Source organism: Arachis duranensis, chromosome 7 (assembly GCF_000817695.3).
Source record: "Arachis duranensis cultivar V14167 chromosome 7, aradu.V14167.gnm2.J7QH, whole genome shotgun sequence".
Lineage (NCBI taxonomy): Eukaryota > Viridiplantae > Streptophyta > Magnoliopsida > Fabales > Fabaceae > Arachis > Arachis duranensis.
The window spans coordinates 71,737,144-71,754,048 of NC_029778.3; the positions used below are offsets into that span (position 1 = coordinate 71,737,144).

Consider the following 16,905-nt stretch of genomic DNA (forward strand, 5'->3'; position numbering starts at 1 on the left):
TTTGAAGGGATCTCTTAGATCCTCTTGTTCAGCTAACCAACCTATATCTCTAAGTTACGAATAGAAGATCTAGTTTCAGCCATAAAACTATGTGTTATCTTGGAGAGGTTAGAGACTATAGCATCCAAGTCAGAGAGGCTCTGCTTGGGTGTTTCCATCATCTGCTGAGATGATTCGAATGGTTTGTTATTGAACCTATTATGGTTCATTCCATTCTGATTATTATTGAAGCCTTGTTGACGTTTCTACTGGTCTCTCCACCCAAATTTAGGGTGGTTCCTCCATGCCTGATTGAAAGTATTCGAATATGGATTGTTGTTGGAGTTTTTAGAAGGGTTTCCCATGTAGTTAACCTCCTCCATGGTTGTCCAAGAAGTATCACCTACATCCACCTCATAGGCTGTTTCTGAACAGTAAGCCTCTGAGCTCTACGTCACACTCAAGTGTTGAATGATCATGTTGATCTGCTGGGACATGAGCTTATTTTGAGCCAAGATGGCATCTAAGGTGCCTACTTATAGGACACATATTTTCTGAGTAGCGCTATTGTTCACAGGGTTCCTTTTAAAAGTGTACATATACTGGATGTTAGCAACTATGTCAATAAGCTCTTGCACTTCTTCAGGCGTCTTTCTTAAGTGGAATGATCCACCTGCAGAGTGGTCCAATACCATCTTGGATATCTTAGATACACTATCATAAAAAATGTCTAACATGGTCCAATCTGAGATCATGTCAGGAGGACATCTCCTAATCAGTTGCTTGTATGTTTTCCAAGCTTCATAGAGGGATTCACCCTCTTTCTCTCTGAAGGTTTGTACTTCCACCCTAAGCTTGCTCAGCTTTTGAGGTAGAAAGAACTTGGTCAAGAATCCATTGACCACCTTCTCCCAACTGTCTAGGCTTTACTTAGGCTGAGAATCCAGCCATAGTCTTGCTTTGTCTCTTACAACAAAAGGAAAGAGCATGAGCTTGTAGACTTCTGGATTTACTCTATTAGTCTTAACAGTGTCATATATCTGCAAAAAGTCAGATAGGAACTTGTTTGGACCTTCCTGTGGAAGTCCATAAAACTGTCAGTTCTATTGTACTATAGTGACCAGTTGAGGCTTCAACTCAAAGTTGTTTATCCCAATGGCAGGAATGGAGATGCTGTGCGCATAGAAATCAGAATTGGGTGCAACGTAAGGTCATAGGATCTTTCTTCCGTTACCCCCATTGTTTGGATTAGCTGCCATTGTTGTTTCTGCTGCTTCTTGTTCTGAAGCTCCTCTGAGATTCCTTACGGATCTGTTAGCTTGAGCTTGTTGCAGACGCCTTCTTAGAGACCTTTCAGGTCCATGATCTGGATCAAAGAGGGGTTCTTTATCCCTACTCCTGTTCATAAACAAGAAGAAAGAAACCAAGAAGAGAAGAAGAAAGGATTCTCTATGTTAGAGTATAGAAGTCCTTGTGAGAGAGTTAGAGGAAGAAATAAGAAAAGAAAGATGCTTTTTAATTAGAAATAATTTTTCAAAATTAAAGAGGGAAATAGGAAGGAAATTTTCGAAAATAAGGGAGAGAAAGTAAGAAGAAGATTTTTGAAAAAAGAAGAGAGAGAAAAGAGTTAGATATTTTCAAAAGTTAAAAGAGAAAGAGAAGAATTAGATAGAATCAAACTTTTAAAGTTAAACAAACAAGTAACTAATTAAGAAAGATTTGAAAATAAAATGAAAGATTTGAAAGAGATTTGATTTTTGAAGATATTTGAAATTTTTTAAAAAAGCAAGGAGTTGGAAAAGAATCTTTGAAAATTAAAAATTAAAAAGAGAAAGTTAAAAGAGAGAAACAAGATAAGATAATATTTAAAATTTAAGACAAAAGATTTGATTTTTTTTTTAAAAAAGTTTTGAATTTAAAGAGAGAAAGTCAAAGAAAGATTTTAATTTTGAAAATTTGAAAAAGTCAAGAGAGAGAAAAACAAGATAAGATAACATTTTAAAATTAAAAGATTTTTAAATTTTAAAAGAAAGAAAAACTAACAAGATATTGAAATTAAAAATTGAATTTAAAAGAAAGATAAGATAGCGATATTTTGAAATTCAAAGAAAGAAAAGATAAAATAAAGATTTGAAATAAAAGATAACAAGAAATTTAAACAAAAACAAAAGACAACTAACAAGATACCAAATATAAAAATCTTGAAATTAAATGGCACAATTTTCAAAAATTAAAAAAGGAAAAACACTAAAAGACACCAAACTTAAAGATTTTAAAAATCAAAGACACTGATTTTTTAAAACCTTGAAAGAAAAACACCAAAAGACACCAAACTTAAAAATTTTGAGATTAAAGAAAGCAAAATATCAAGCAAATTTTGGACATAAAGAAAGAGAAACAAGAACAATTCTAAAAAAGACTCGAGAAAGGAAATGAAAATGAAAGGGACCCTAAACATAAAATTTTGACACAAGACTCAGACAAAAGAAAAAAAATGATGACTAATAATGAAGAATATTATTTTTTTTAAAAATTTTCGAAAAAGAAACAAGAAACACAAAAAGGAAAACACGTAAAGGTACCTGATCTAAGGAACAAGATAACCGTTAGTTTGTCAATCACAAACAATCCCCGGCAACGATGCCAAAAACATGGTGCGCGAATTTGTGACTCACACAACTGAACCGGCAAGTGCACCGGGTCATCCAAGTAATACCTCAGGTGAGTGAGGGTTGAATCCCATGAGGATTGTTGGATTGAGAAAGTTGTGTTTATCCTGCAAATCTTAATCAGACGAATAGAAGGATAGTTGTTGTTTGTTGTGGGCGCATAAACAAGCAATAACAAAAGAACATAGAAACAGTAATTAGCAGTCAGTTAAGGCTTCAGAGATGCTTCTTCTTCTGGATTAGTACGTCATACTCACTACTTCAATGATGGATGATTCCTTTAATGGCAAGGATGCAAGTGATTAAGCCTTGGGTCGTGGTCATTAATCTCCTCAGGTCCAAACCAAAATTCGAACGAACTAGATCAATCTGGGAGAGGGTGAAGCATGCGCAATTTAATCTCTTTGATGATCCTACTAAAAATGCCACAGACAAGGTCGGATCAGAGATTGATGCTCTTATGGTTCTAGCCCTTAGAGCCACAAGAACCTCAATTACCCCTGACTAATGGGATTTCATGTCACAAACCCCAATTAGCCCAGATAATTCTCTTGGAACCCGTGATGTATCCTCAAGCTATAGTTCAATACTATCCAGGTCAGGACTCATAAGAACTCATGTAGAATTGAGATTCATAAGGATGAAGAACGATAATGCATCATAAAAATTGCATTAATCCATAGGAATCAGCAGAGCTCCTAACCTTAACCTAGGAGGTTTAGTTGCTCATACTGTACAAAAGTAACATGTGATGTTCGAATGTGGTGGAGAAGATCCTAAACATTGGTGATCTTCCCTTATTTATACTAATGACTAGACTTAAAAGAAATTAACAATACTTAGAAATTACAATAATGAAATAAACTAGGCTATAGGTGTGAAAATCCACTTCTAGGCCCACTTGGTGAGTGTTTGGGTTAAGCTTGGATTCTAACTTGAGAAAATGGGCATCCAACGCCCAATAGGGGGGTAGATATGCTGTTTTCTTACTCCCTTTGTGGCGTTAAAGGTCAGGTTTGGGCGTTCAACACCATCCTTGGACCTCTTGTGCCGTTGAATGCCAGAAAGGGAGTAATTTGGCCGTTCAATGCCTGTTTTGGGCCTTCATTTCCAAAGAAAAGTATAGACCATTATATATTGCTGGAAAGCTCTGGAAGTTAGCTTTGCATCGCCGTTGAGAACGCTTCATGTGAACCTTTGTAGCTCCAGAAATTCTCATTTGAATGCACGGAGGTCAGGATCTGACAGCATCTGTTGTCCTTTCTTTACCTCTGAATCAGACTTTGCCAAAACTTGCCAAATTCACCCAAAAATCACCTAAATCATAAGAAAAACATAAAAGCTCAAAGTAGCATCCAAAAAGTGAATTTTTCATTAAAACCTACTAAAACGTAATAAAAAATAACATAACATACTAAAAACACTAAGAAAATAACATCAAAAAGTGTATAAAATATCCGCTCATCATAGCTCAGAAAAATATTTTTAGAAGTGTTTTTACGTGTGTTCTGATACATCTACTTTTAGTAGTTATACATCAGAGATATTTTAATATTATTTTAATCCACCTCAAAACCAACCAATCACAGCCCATCTCTACGACCCCAAGACCTCCAAGGCTGTCTCATTTGATCCTTGTGGCCAAAATAAGGAAGAGAGAAAAAGAGAGAAAGGTTCTTAGTTCCAAATCTTCAAAGCTTGATTTCTTCTGAACTAAAACTCAAATCAAAATTCCAATCTGACCAAAATGATCTTCTCTTCTTTCTCTTCATAACTATGTAACATATCAAGGCTGGAAATAAGATCAGATGGCTGTTTCCTTCCCCTTTGAATTCGGTTTTCAAGGAAACATGCATGAACATGTGTTTTCTTTATGTTCTTTCTTAGATCTCTTGCTTAGCATGACTTGTGGGCCAAATATCTTTAATTTTTAGCACATTTAAGGTGAGGAATCCCTTCCTAACATGTTTATTAAGGTTTGGTCAATTGAGGTTTTATGGATTCAAAGTTGTTCTTGATGTGTTTTAGGAGGAAAAAGTACTTAAAGAACACCTAGAAGCATAATCGAATTTAAGGCAGCAAATCAAGGTAGGATTTGCTGAAATTAATCTTGATTAATTGTGTTTGAGTTGTGTGATTATGATATCATTTTGTTATGCTTGAAATTGATTGTTTATATAGGTAATTCTTGTTGAAATTTTGGTGAAAATTTGATTAAATTTGATGAAATTCAAGCTATGAACTTGTGTTCTTGAAGCTGCTGGAAACTGAAACCCTAACCCTAAACCTTAGAATGGAATCGCCGTGCATTCCAACGAGAATATCTTGAGCTATAAAGGTTTAATTGATGCGGTCTTAATAGCGTTAGAAAGCTAACTTCCAGGGATTTCCAACGATATATGATAGTCTATACTTTTCTTCTAGAATCACTGCCAAAATTGGTGTTAAATATCTACACCTGGCGTTTAATGCCCAAAGAGGAGCAAGCCCAGCGTTGAACGTCTAAAACCGGCGTTCAACACCAACCAGGGAGCAAAGAAACAACAAGCACTCTATGGGGGTTCAATGCCCAAAACCCAAGTTGAATGCCAGGCATCAAATGAAGCACATAGCCAAGTGGGCTCCAAAGTGGATTTTAGCACTCCTTAGCTTATCTAGTCTTATCCTTGTAATTTTTATATTTAAATTAACATCTTTTAGGGTTAGTATTTACTATTTGAATAGGAGATCACTTAGGTTTACGAACATCAAGATTAGTTCAGATCTTCTTTTACTATTATTCTATTTTCTCTGTAAAATATGAGTAACTAAACCTCCTAGTAAAGGTTAGGAGCTCTGCTTATTTATATGGATTAATATTATTACTCTTCCATTTTAATTAATGTTTGATTCCATTCTAAGGTGTTGTTTTCGTTCTTAATCTTATGAATCTGGGGTGGAATGACAGTATGACCCCTTATTCTACATGAGCACTTGTGATTCTCGACAGAGCTATTTCGCTTGGGCTACAGCTTGAAAACACTCCTCCTAAACTGAGGGTTACCTGCGGCTAATTGGGATATGTGACATGAAATTTTGTCAGTTTTGGGTAATTAAGGTTTCTTTGGCGTTAAACTAGATCTCTGAACTTCACCCGCTGATCTGAAAGAATTGACCTTGTCTGTGCGTTTTAGTACGATCTGGGGTGATTAACTATTTAACTAAGACATTAGGCTTTAATCACTTATGGCTTGGCATAGAATGAGTCATTCATTGTTAAAATAGTTAGTAAGAAGTATTAATCTGGAAAGATAAGCATCTCCGAGACCTTAACTGCTTCCTTATATTATCTCTTTACCAATCTTTAATTTCTTTTCTTTACTTTCTTGTTTTATACGAATTCAACAACAACAACACTTTTTCTATTTGATTTACTAAGTCTTGCAAGACAACTCTTGCTTTCTCAATCCAACAGTCCTCGTGGGATCAACCCTCACTCACCTAAGGTATTACTTGGATGACCCGGTGCACTTGCCGGTGAAGTTGTACGAGTTCTAATTTCGTGCACCAAGTTTTGGTACCATTGCCGGGGATTGTTCCTGATTCACAACTACTGGTTGTCTTCCTGCTTAGATTAGGTACTTTTATAAGTTTGTGACCATTTATTTCCTTTGAGTTTTTAATTTCAAGTTTTATCACTTCTCTATTTTTCGAAAATTTTCATTATTAATGTTTTCTTATTTTCAAATTTTAAGTTTGGTGTCTTTTTAGTGTTCTTTTTTTCTTTTCTTCTTAAATTTCAAAAAATTTTAAAACTTTTTCTTTAAATTTTCAGAAATTTTAATTCTTGCAACCTTAATTTAACTTAATTTAATTTCAAACTTTAAGTTTGGTGTCTCTTTAGCACTTCTATTTCTTTAACTTCTGAAAATTACTTCTGAAATTTTTGTTTGTCGTACTTACCTTATTTTAGTTAGTTTCTTTGGACATCTCACCAGGAACTCTCTATACTTTGACATAGAGACTCACAGTTTTCTTCTCTCTTGTGTTTTGCACACAGGAACAGCAAAACCACTATGGATCCAGATGAAAGTGCACAACTCAGAAGAGCTTTGGGATCTTATACAGCCCCCACCCCTGATCTCTATGGAAGGAGCATCATTGTGCCTCATATTAGAGTAGACAATTTTGAGCTCAATCCAAAGTTAATCACTCTAGTGCAGCAAAACTGTCAATTTCATGGACTTCCATAGGAAGAACCCACTGAATTTATTGCTAACTTCCTACAAATCTGACACTGTCAATACCAATGGAGTAGACCCTAACGTCTACAAGATGCTGCTCTTCCCAATTACTGTGAAAGACCAAGCAAAAAGGTGGATGGATGCTTAGCCCAGAGCGAGCCTGAACACATGGAGTAAAGTGGTGACAAGTTTCTGAACCAATATCCCTCCCAAAGAAGCTGACTAAGCTGAGACTGGACATTCAGACCTTTAAACAAGGGGAAAGTGACTCCCTTCATGATGCTCGGGTAAGGTACAAACTGATGCTCAAAAAATGCCCTACAAAAATATTTTTGGATTGGGTTAAGCTGGATATTTTCTATTATGGACTCATAGACATGGCCAAGATATCCATAGATAACTCTGCTGATGGGTTAATACACATGAAGAAGACAACTGAAGAAGCTGATGAACTCATTGAGACAGTCGCCAACAATCAATATTTAAACTTATCTAGTGAAACCTCAATGAAAGGGAAAGTCAAGGCTGTATTCACTGAACCCACCATTCTTGAACAAAATGAATCTTTAACCTAGCAGCTGAACTTTCTCACACAACAAGTACTAAACCTACAAGGGTCAGTTGACAACACCCCTTCCATGGTCCCACAACATGAAACCCTATCCGACCTGGCATCCATGTTTGCTGAGTTATCTGAATAGATAAGGAAGAATATGAAAACATAATTTAGCCAAGCCAAATAGCAAATATCTAAACAGATAAGGGAGGAGTGCCATGCAATTCAATTAAGAAATGGTAGAGCCTTGAATACACAACCTCAGAACAAAAGGGTGCAAGATGCAGATGAGACACAAGTGTAGGAAAACACAAATATCCAGAGCACGATTGAGGGCGCTGAACGCCCAGCAAGGGGTAGCACAAGCGTTCAACGCCCAGAATGGGGAGGAGCTATAAACGCCAATCCAAGGGATGTCTCCCTCAGACACCCTGATAACCCCTTTCCAGTTACCCTGGATACTCATCCTGCACTGCCAAAAGCCCTCAGAATATAAGGGCAAGCTGTCATACCTCAGAAACTTCAGAAGGCAGAAAAGGACAAGTAATTTGCCAAGTTCTTAGAAGTTTTTAACAAGCTTAAGATCAAAATCTCCTTTACAGAAGCTCTGAAACGGATTCCTTCCTATGCTAAGTTTATGTAGGACATATTGAGTAACAAACGGAATTGGAAAGAGGCAGAAACATTTGTGCTCACCAAGGAGTGCAATGCAGTAATTCAAAGGAATCTATCAGAAAAACTGCAAAACTCGGGGAGTTCCATAATCCCTTGTACCATTGGAAACACTTGTATAAAGAAGGCCTTATACGATTTTGGAGCAAGCATCAACTTGATGCCATTGTCATTAATGAGGAAACTCCAATTTCAAGAAATTAAGCCCACCCGTATTTGCCTCCAACTTGCTAACCGCTTAGTCAAGTTTCCAATGGGAGTGGTGGAATACAAGCTTGTGAAAGTAGGACCATTTACGTTTCCTGTGGATTTCGTGATACTAGATATAGAGGAGGACAAGAATACATCTATCATTCTAGGAAAACCCTTTCTAGTCACAGGACGAACCATCACTGACGTCCAAAAGGGGGAAGTGACACTGAGAGTCAATGATGAGGAGGTTCTACTGAATGTAGTCGAGGCCATGCAACACCCAGATCCCCCAGAGGAATGCATGAGGATAGATGCCATAGAGCCCCTAGTTAAAGAAGTGTTTGAGGCTGAAACACCCGAAGAGGAACTTGACATGATTCTTGTGAACATTCTGCCTGAACTGGATGAGCCAGAACTTTAGAAGGAGACACTAAACAAACCTGAAGAGGAAGATGGGCCTCCTAAACTCGAGCTCAAGCCTTTACCTCCATTCTTGAAGTACGTGTTTCTAGGAGATGGCGACATTTATCCAATGATTATAAGCTCCTACCTACTACAGCAAGAAGAAGAAGTTTTAATTCAAGTCCTCAAAACCCACAAAACAGCTCTTGAATGGACCATAAGTGACTTAAAAGGGATCAGTCCCACATGGTGTATGCACAAGATTTGACTGGAAGATTATGCTAAACCGGTTGTGCAACCACAGAGGTGGCTGAATCTAGCTATGAAAGAGGTGGTCCAAAAGGAAGTTGCAAAACTTTGGGAAGCTGGAATCATATATCCTATTTTAGATAGTCTCTGGATAAGCCCTATGCAGATAGTACCCAATAAAGGGGTATGACAATGATCCACAATGAAAAGAATGAGCTAATCCCTACAAGAACGGTCACAGGATGGAGCATGTGCATCGACTACAGGAGGCTCAACAACGCCACAAGAAAGGATCACTTTCTCCTACCTTTGATAGACCAGATGGTGGAGAGGCTAGCTGGCCATACATTCTATTGCTTTCTAGATGGCTACTCAGGCTACAATCAGATTGCAGTAGATCTCATGATCAAGAAAAGACGGCGTTTACATGCCCATATAGGGTATTCGCCTATAGGAGGATGCCGTTTGGCCTCTACAATGCCCCAGCAACCTTTCAAAGGGGTATGCTCTCCATTTTCTCAAACATGGTTGAAAAATTCCTTGAGGTATTCATGGATGACTTCTCTGTCTTTGGTGATTCCTTTGATTCCTGCCTTAACCACCTAGCCTTGGTTCTAAAACGATGCTAAGAAGCAAACCTAGTTTTTAATTGTGAAAAATTCTACTTTATGGTCACTAAAGGAATTGTTCTTAGGCATCGAATTTCAAACAAGGAAATAGAGGTTGATCAAGTTAAGGTAGAACTAATTGAAAAATTACCACCACCTACTAATGTTAAGGCAATTCAAAGTTTCTTGGGACATGCAAGATTCTACAGGAGGTTTATAAAAGATTTTTTTCAAATAGAAAAACCCATGTGCAATCTTCTAGCTACCAACACTCCTTTCATTTTTAATGAGGTTGCCTACATGCCTTCGAAACTTTAAAAGCAAAGCTTATCTCTGCACCTATCTTTTCTGCATCCAATTGGACCCTCTCATTCGAACTGATGTATGATACCAGTGATTTTGCCATTGGAACACTTCTTGGACAGAGACATAATAAGCTTATGCATGTCATTTATTATGCCAGTCGCGTTCTGAATGATGCTCAAAAGAACAACACCACCATAGGAAAGGAACTACTTGCAGTTATATATGCCATTGATAAGTTTAGATCCTATTTAATTGGTTCTAAGGTTATTGTTTACACTGACTATGCTACTCCTAAGTACCTTCTAACCAAGCAAGATTCTAAGCCAAGGTTAATCAGATGGGTGCTTCTCCATTAGGAATTCGAAATTGAGGTTAGGGACAGAAAGGGATCAGAGAACTTGGTGGCTGATCATCTATCCAGGATCGAGCCCGAAGAGGGAACGCCACCTCCCACTACTGCCGTATCCGAGACCTTCCCAGATGAGCAACTTTTTGCAATTCACAGGGTACCATAATTTGTAGACATTACAAACTATAAGGCCATAAGGTTCATCCCCAAGGAGTTCACTAAACAGCAAGTTTGAAACCTTCTGCATGATGCTAAGTACTACTTGTGGGATGAACCCTATCTCTTTAAGAGATGCTCAGATGGCATAATCCGACATTGTGTCTCCGAGCAGGAAACCCAGCAAATTCTCTAGCATTGTCATGGTTATGAGTATGGAGGATATTTTGGAGGAGAGCAAACAACTACTAGGGTCCTTTAGAGCAGGTTCTACTGGCCAACTCTCTTCAAGGACTCTCGAGACTATCTGCAATTGTGATAGGTGTCAAAGAGCTGGAAACCTTCCTCACAATCATCAAATGCCACAATAAGGAATCCTGGAGATTGAGCTATTTGACGTATGGGGAATTGACTTCATGGGACCCTTTCCACCCTCATACTCAAACACATACATCCTGGTGGCGGTGGACTATGTGTCTAAAGGGGTTGAGGCAATAGCGTCTCCCACTAATGACACCCAATTTGTGCTGAAATTTCTCCAAAAATACATCTTCAGTAGATTTGGTATCCCGAGGACACTGATCAGTGGCAGAAGCAGCTACTTCTGTAATAAACAGCTAACTCAATTCTGCAGAGATACGGCGTCCGTCATAGAGTGGCAACACCCTACCAACCGCAGACAAGTGAACAAGTTGAGGTCTCTCACAGGGAACTCAAGAAAATTCTGGAGAAGATAGTGAGCACCTCCAGGAATAATTGGCAAGGAAGCTTGATGATGCCCTCTGGGCATACCGAACTGCGTTCAAAACCCCCATCAGGATGTCCCCTTATCAGCTAGTCTATGGTAAAGCATGTCATCTCCCTGTGGAATTGGAGCACAAAGCTTACTGGGCAACAAGGTTCCTAAACTTTGACACCAAGGTAGCAGGAGATAAGAGATTACTCCAATTAAATGTACTGGATGAATTCCGGCATGTTGCATTTGAGAATGCTAATATCTACAAGGAAAGGTCCATGAAATGGTATGATAGGAGGATATGCTCCAGAGTCTTCGAGCCTAGCCAGAAGATTTTAATCTTCAATTCCAGGCTTAAGCTATTCCTTGAAAAGCTCAAGTCAAGATGGTCAGGACCCTTTGTGGTCACAAGAGTGTCGCATTATGGTCATGTAGAACTACAAGACCTGAATTCGGGCAGCACATTCTTCGTCAATGGCCACAGGGTGAAACACTACCTAGGGGATGAGATGGTGTGCGAGCAATGCACCCTCTTACTGACAAGACAACAGTGAATGTCAAGCTAATGACAACAAAGAAGTGCTTTTTTGGAGGCAACCCAACCATATGTATAGTTTTTCCTAATTTTATTCTCTTTTATATCATTTTGGTTTTTCAATTCATATCATTCTATTTTCTATTGTTTTTCATAGTTTTCCTCTTCTTATTCACGTTTGTGATCATATGTAGAACTTAGAACAGAAACAGGAACGCATAGGAGAGAACAAAATACCCTAGAGGGAGCCTCTTGCTGGCATTGAACGTCAGAACTGGCGCTCAATGCCAGAAGGAGAGTGGAAGCAAAATGTTCAATGCCCAAGCAGGAGCACCCAGGAACATTTTTTTAGTCCCCAATAGGTGTTCAATGCCCATTCTTGGCGTAGAATACCCCACAAAAAAAAAAACATGATGATCCCCCTCTGGCGTTGAACGCCCAGAAGGGGGAGGCAATGATTTGAATTTTCAAATAGGGGAAGATAGAGTTGAGTTTTCAAACCAAATCTTTTCAAATCATATCTTTTCAATCTATATCTTCCCATTTCATATCTTTTTCAACCCAAATCTTTTTTAAAATAAAATCTTTCTCATTCAACTCTTTTCAACCCGTATCTTTTCACCCATATCTTTGCATTCACATCTTTTTTATATCATCCATATCATATCTTTTTTCTTCACTAACAACCCTCCATTCATATTTTTTTTCCTTGCAACCCAATCATAAGTTTTTCACTCACACATATCTTTTTATCATATCTTCTTGTTGTAATTCTTTTCTCTCCAACTAACCTATTAATACTTAAAATTTTGAATCAACATCGACCACACCCCTCCCATAACCAAATTTCCTCTCCCTCACCCCTATATATACACGTCTTTCCCCTTCACTCCTTCCACATGCCTTTTCTCTTCTTCTCCCATCCTCTCGCGCTTCTTCTTCTTTTCTCTTTCTTTCCACCTCTTTGCTCGGAGATGAGCAAAACCTTTAAATTGGTGTTGAGGACGCTCCACTTTTTCACTTTTTCACCTCCCATGGCACCAAAGTGTGGAGATTCTATCTCAAGAAAAAGAAAAGAAAGAGCTCCCGCAACAGTACCTTATGAGCCCCTCTAGTTTTATTCCAAGCTTCATGAGGAACATTACTACAATTTAGTAAGTAAGAAGACAGTAATCCCGGAAGTAAAATTTGAATTGAAGGTTGATCAGTACCCAGAAATTCAAGAACAAATTAGAATAAGGGGTTAGGAAATTTTGACTAACCCCGTAATTGAGGTTGGAGTTTTAAAAGTCTGAGAGTGTTATGCAAATATATGGATGATGTACAAATAAAAGAAAGAGAGACCTGATTTCAACTTATAGTGCACCATGATCCGAGGAAAGACCTTGCAATTCAGAATGGAAAAAGTGAGGGAAATCTTCAATTTACCCCCCATTAAAGGATGACCCTAACTCCTTTAATAGGAGAGTACACGTTGACCCGAGGCTAGATCAAGTCCTCAAAGACATATGTCTTCTCGGAGCAAAATGGAAAAATGACAAAAAGGGTCAACCACTCCAATTGAGAAGGATGGATCTTAATCCAGTTGCTAGAGCATGGCTGGATTTCATAGGGCGCTCTATCCTTCCCACTAGCAACTGCTCTGAGGTCACTGTGAGCCGGGTTGTGATACCATTGCTTTATGCTTGGCAATGAAATGGAAGTTCATCATTTGATCCCTTGTGAGATGTATAAGATTGTAGCAAAAACCTCAACCCAATCTAGGTTGACTTCCCCCGCCTCATCTCTTGCTTGTGTGACGGAGCCAAAGTCCAGATTGATAGAGATATATTTATTACAGTGGATAACCCAATCACCAAGAAGGACATGGAGGACATGAAGCCCCAATTCTGAAGCTAGTTTCCCTTTCTCAGAGGAAACAGCCTAAGTGGCCTCAAGAATAGAGCATCTCTCTGCGCAACTACTGGACTCAACTGGCAGTATCCATTGGACAGTTGATATCCATTATGGATTAACTAAAGGACGAACACAGAGGCCATTCCCTCCTTCTTCATAAGTTGACTGAGGAACAAAAGAAGCAAGGGCGAGAATTAGAAGAGTTATAGCACCAGAAGGTGTCCTCTAGAGAGAGCAGCAGCCACCAAAACTAAGGTGGTTGACCTTCATCTCCCATATTTTATCCATGTTTTCAGTACTTTATTTTATTAGGATCTCCTTGCTTTCTAGTTAGTTGTCTATTTCAGTATTTTCGTTTTAAGATTTCTTATGTATTCCTCGTCAAGCTTAAAAGGAAAACTTATTGAAAAAGAGGTAATAAAATATATAAGGTCTGGAGTTATATTACAAGTTCTTCTATTTATCTTAAAGTGGTGGGCTTATCTTTATCTTTTGAATGTATAAATTAACTGTGCATATTTGACATTGGAGTTAAGCATATTGACTCTTAAAGAAAAGTGACTTTGGAGAAGTATTATATATATATAAAGAAAAAGAAAAATCAAGAGAAAAAGGTCAAAGGCTTTGAGCATCAATGGTTAGGAGGCTCAAAATTGGCCTAAAAAGCTCAAAAGAGTTGTTATCCCTAACTATATGCTTTTGGTGTGAAGGTACCTTTACCCAAGAAGACGTAACAGGCATCATCCCGGGGCATGATGATCCCATGGTCATTACTATCATACTCGTTAACGCTAATCTCCACCGAACATTGGCAGACCAAGGGAGCTCCGGAGACATCTTGTTCAAAGCCGCCTTCGACAAGCTCGGCCTATAAGAGAAAGAGCTCAGAGCGTACCCGAATAGCTTGTTCGGACTGGGGGACACCTTTATTCAACCACTAGGATACATCTCACTGCATACAACTTTTGGAAAAGGAGCCTGGTCAAGGACACTAAGCATAAATTACATTGTAACGACGTGAGCTCAGCTTATAACGCCCTAATAGGTCAGACAACGCTAAACCAGCTCGCCGCAGTAGTCTCCACTCCACATCTATGCATGAAATTCCTAACTCTAGAACGGATCGCTAAAGTGTGACCAAAAGATTGCGCGACACTGTTACAATGAGAGTCTAAACCTTAAAGGTGACCCCAAAGTGGAGGAAATCAACACTATCAAACTCGGGGGAGTTCGAGCTCGCAAGGAACTTCGACCGCAACCTGAAGGCGAGATCGAAGAAGTCCAGATCGGGGATGCCCACGATAAAACAACAAATAACGGGGCAACCTTAAAGGGAGACTTAAAGGAGCCTCTAATACAGTTCCTAAAGGATAACGCTGACCTCTTCGCATGGAAGGCCGCGGACATACCGGGCATAGATCCCAAACTAATGTGTCACAAACTGGCGGTATATCCAAGATCTCGGCCAGTACAACAGAAACGTAGGAAGCTCACCCCAGAAAGGTCCCAAGCTGTGGAAGAGCAAGTGCAAGCCTTATTGGAGGCAGGGTTCATAAGGGAGGTTAAATAACCATTATGGCTAGCCAACGTTGTCTTGGTAAAAAAGTCAAATGGCAAGTGGAGGATGTGTACCGACTACACCGACCTCAATAAGGCCTGCCCAAAAGATCCCTACCCGCTCCCGACCATAGACACTCTTGTGGATGCCTCTTCTGGATACAAGTACCTCTCCTTTATGGATGCCTATTCAGGATACAACCAAATCCCAATGTACCCACCTGATCAAGAGAAGACCTCGTTCCTAACCCCAAAGGCAAACTATTGCTATATAGTTATGCCCTTTGGACTCAAGAACGCAAGAACTACCTACCAAAGATTGATAAACAAATTCTTCGCCGACCACATCGGAAAATTAATGGAAGTCTATGTAAACGACATGCTGGTAAAAACACAAAATGAGGCATCGTTGTTATCCAACCTCGCTAAAGTGTTCGACACCATAAGAAAGCATGGTATGCGACTTAATCCCGCAAAGTGCACCTTCGCGGTAGAAGCCGAAAAATTCTTGGGCTTCATGCTCACCCAAAGAGGAATTGAGGTGAACCCAGATAAATGCCAGGCGATACTCCACATGAAAAGTCTGACTTGCGTTAAAGAGGTACAATAGCTCAACGGAAGACTAGCAGCCCTGTCCAGATTTCTAGCCGGATTGGCCATAAGATCTCTCCCCTTTTACGCAACATTAAGGAAGGAAAAGAGGTTTGAATGGACAAAGTGAAGAACTCATATTATACCTCGCAGTAGGTGATGGGTGGAAAACGATCCAACATAAAATTCACTGGCAAGTGTACTGGGTCGCATCAAGTAGTAATTACTCACATGAGTGAGGTTGATCCCACAGGGATTGATGGATCAAGCAACTTTAGTGGGTGATTAGTTTAGTCAAGCTAACATTGGTAATTTGGGTGAAATTGAGTAACAGAAAGGAAATTGCAAGGAATTTAAAATGCAGAAGGTAAATTGCAGTAAAAGTAAAGTGCAGAAAAGATAAATTGCAAGTAACTTAAAGAACAAGAAAGTAAAATAGTTGAAACTTAAATTGCAAGAAAAGTAAATTGCAGAAACTTAAAGTACAAAAAATGTAAATTGCTTGAATCTAAATTGCTGAGAAACTTAAATTGCTTGAGGAATAAAGGATTTGGGGACTGGGATTCAAAATAAAGCTGGAATTGTAAAGTGCAGAGAAGTAAGAGCTAAAGTAGATTTGTGGAAATTCTAAAGCATGAATGAAAATTGCAGAAGACTTGAAAATCAGAAGTGGAAACTTGCTTCAGATTGAAACTTAAAGAAATAATTGAGATCAGATCTTTAATTCTTAAATTCAGAAAGTAGAAAAAAACAATGGAACTCCAAGAGGAAGAACTCCAAAGAATTCTTTAATCAAAGTTCACAAACCCAAAATCAGAAAGCAAAGGTTGCAGAAGAAAGAAAATGAAAACATGAAACAATCCAAGATCTGATCTCAATTTCAGATTCAAAAAGGAAAATTAAAAGAGAGTCCTCTATTCCTACTGCTCTCTATTAGAGCTAGCCTTCTAATGAAATGGAATTGATGCCTTTATATAGGCTTTACAAAATGAAAATGAAATTGAAATTGAAAACAAATTACAATTAAATGAAATTCCTATTCTAGCTTATTCTTGTGCCTTTGAATGATGATGTGGGCTTTGCTTGCTTTGGATTTGAAGAAAGATAGGTTCGGTTGGCCTTGGTTCAATTGGTTTAGAGGCATGGGTCAAGGTTGCTTGGTTTTAAATGGGTTAGAGCCATGCTCCAGTGGAGGGCTCAGTTAAGTTAGTGAACTGAGCGCTCACTCC

The 16,905-nt window shown here is 38.7% G+C and overlaps 1 protein-coding gene across 1 annotated transcript; it reads left to right on the forward strand.

The window, feature by feature from the left end:
* The first annotated feature begins 7,248 nt into the window (after nt 1–7,248).
* Nucleotides 7,249–8,712, forward strand: LOC107459421 (uncharacterized). Its single transcript, XM_016077653.1, has 2 exons — nt 7,249–7,398; nt 8,071–8,712. Exons 1-2 carry the CDS (start codon nt 7,249–7,251, stop codon nt 8,710–8,712), a joined length of 792 nt encoding a protein of 263 aa, XP_015933139.1.
* Nucleotides 8,713–16,905: the final 8,193 nt, after the last annotated feature.

Bases quoted from the DNA above. Each gene is read 5' to 3' on its own strand.
- LOC107459421 (XM_016077653.1), top strand. From the start codon at position 7,249: ATGGCCAAGATATCCATAGATAACTCTGCTGATGGGTTAATACACATG. The intron at 7,399-8,070 runs GTATTCACTGAA...AAGTTTATGTAG, and splicing joins TGAAAGGGAAAGTCAAGGCT to GACATATTGAGTAACAAACG.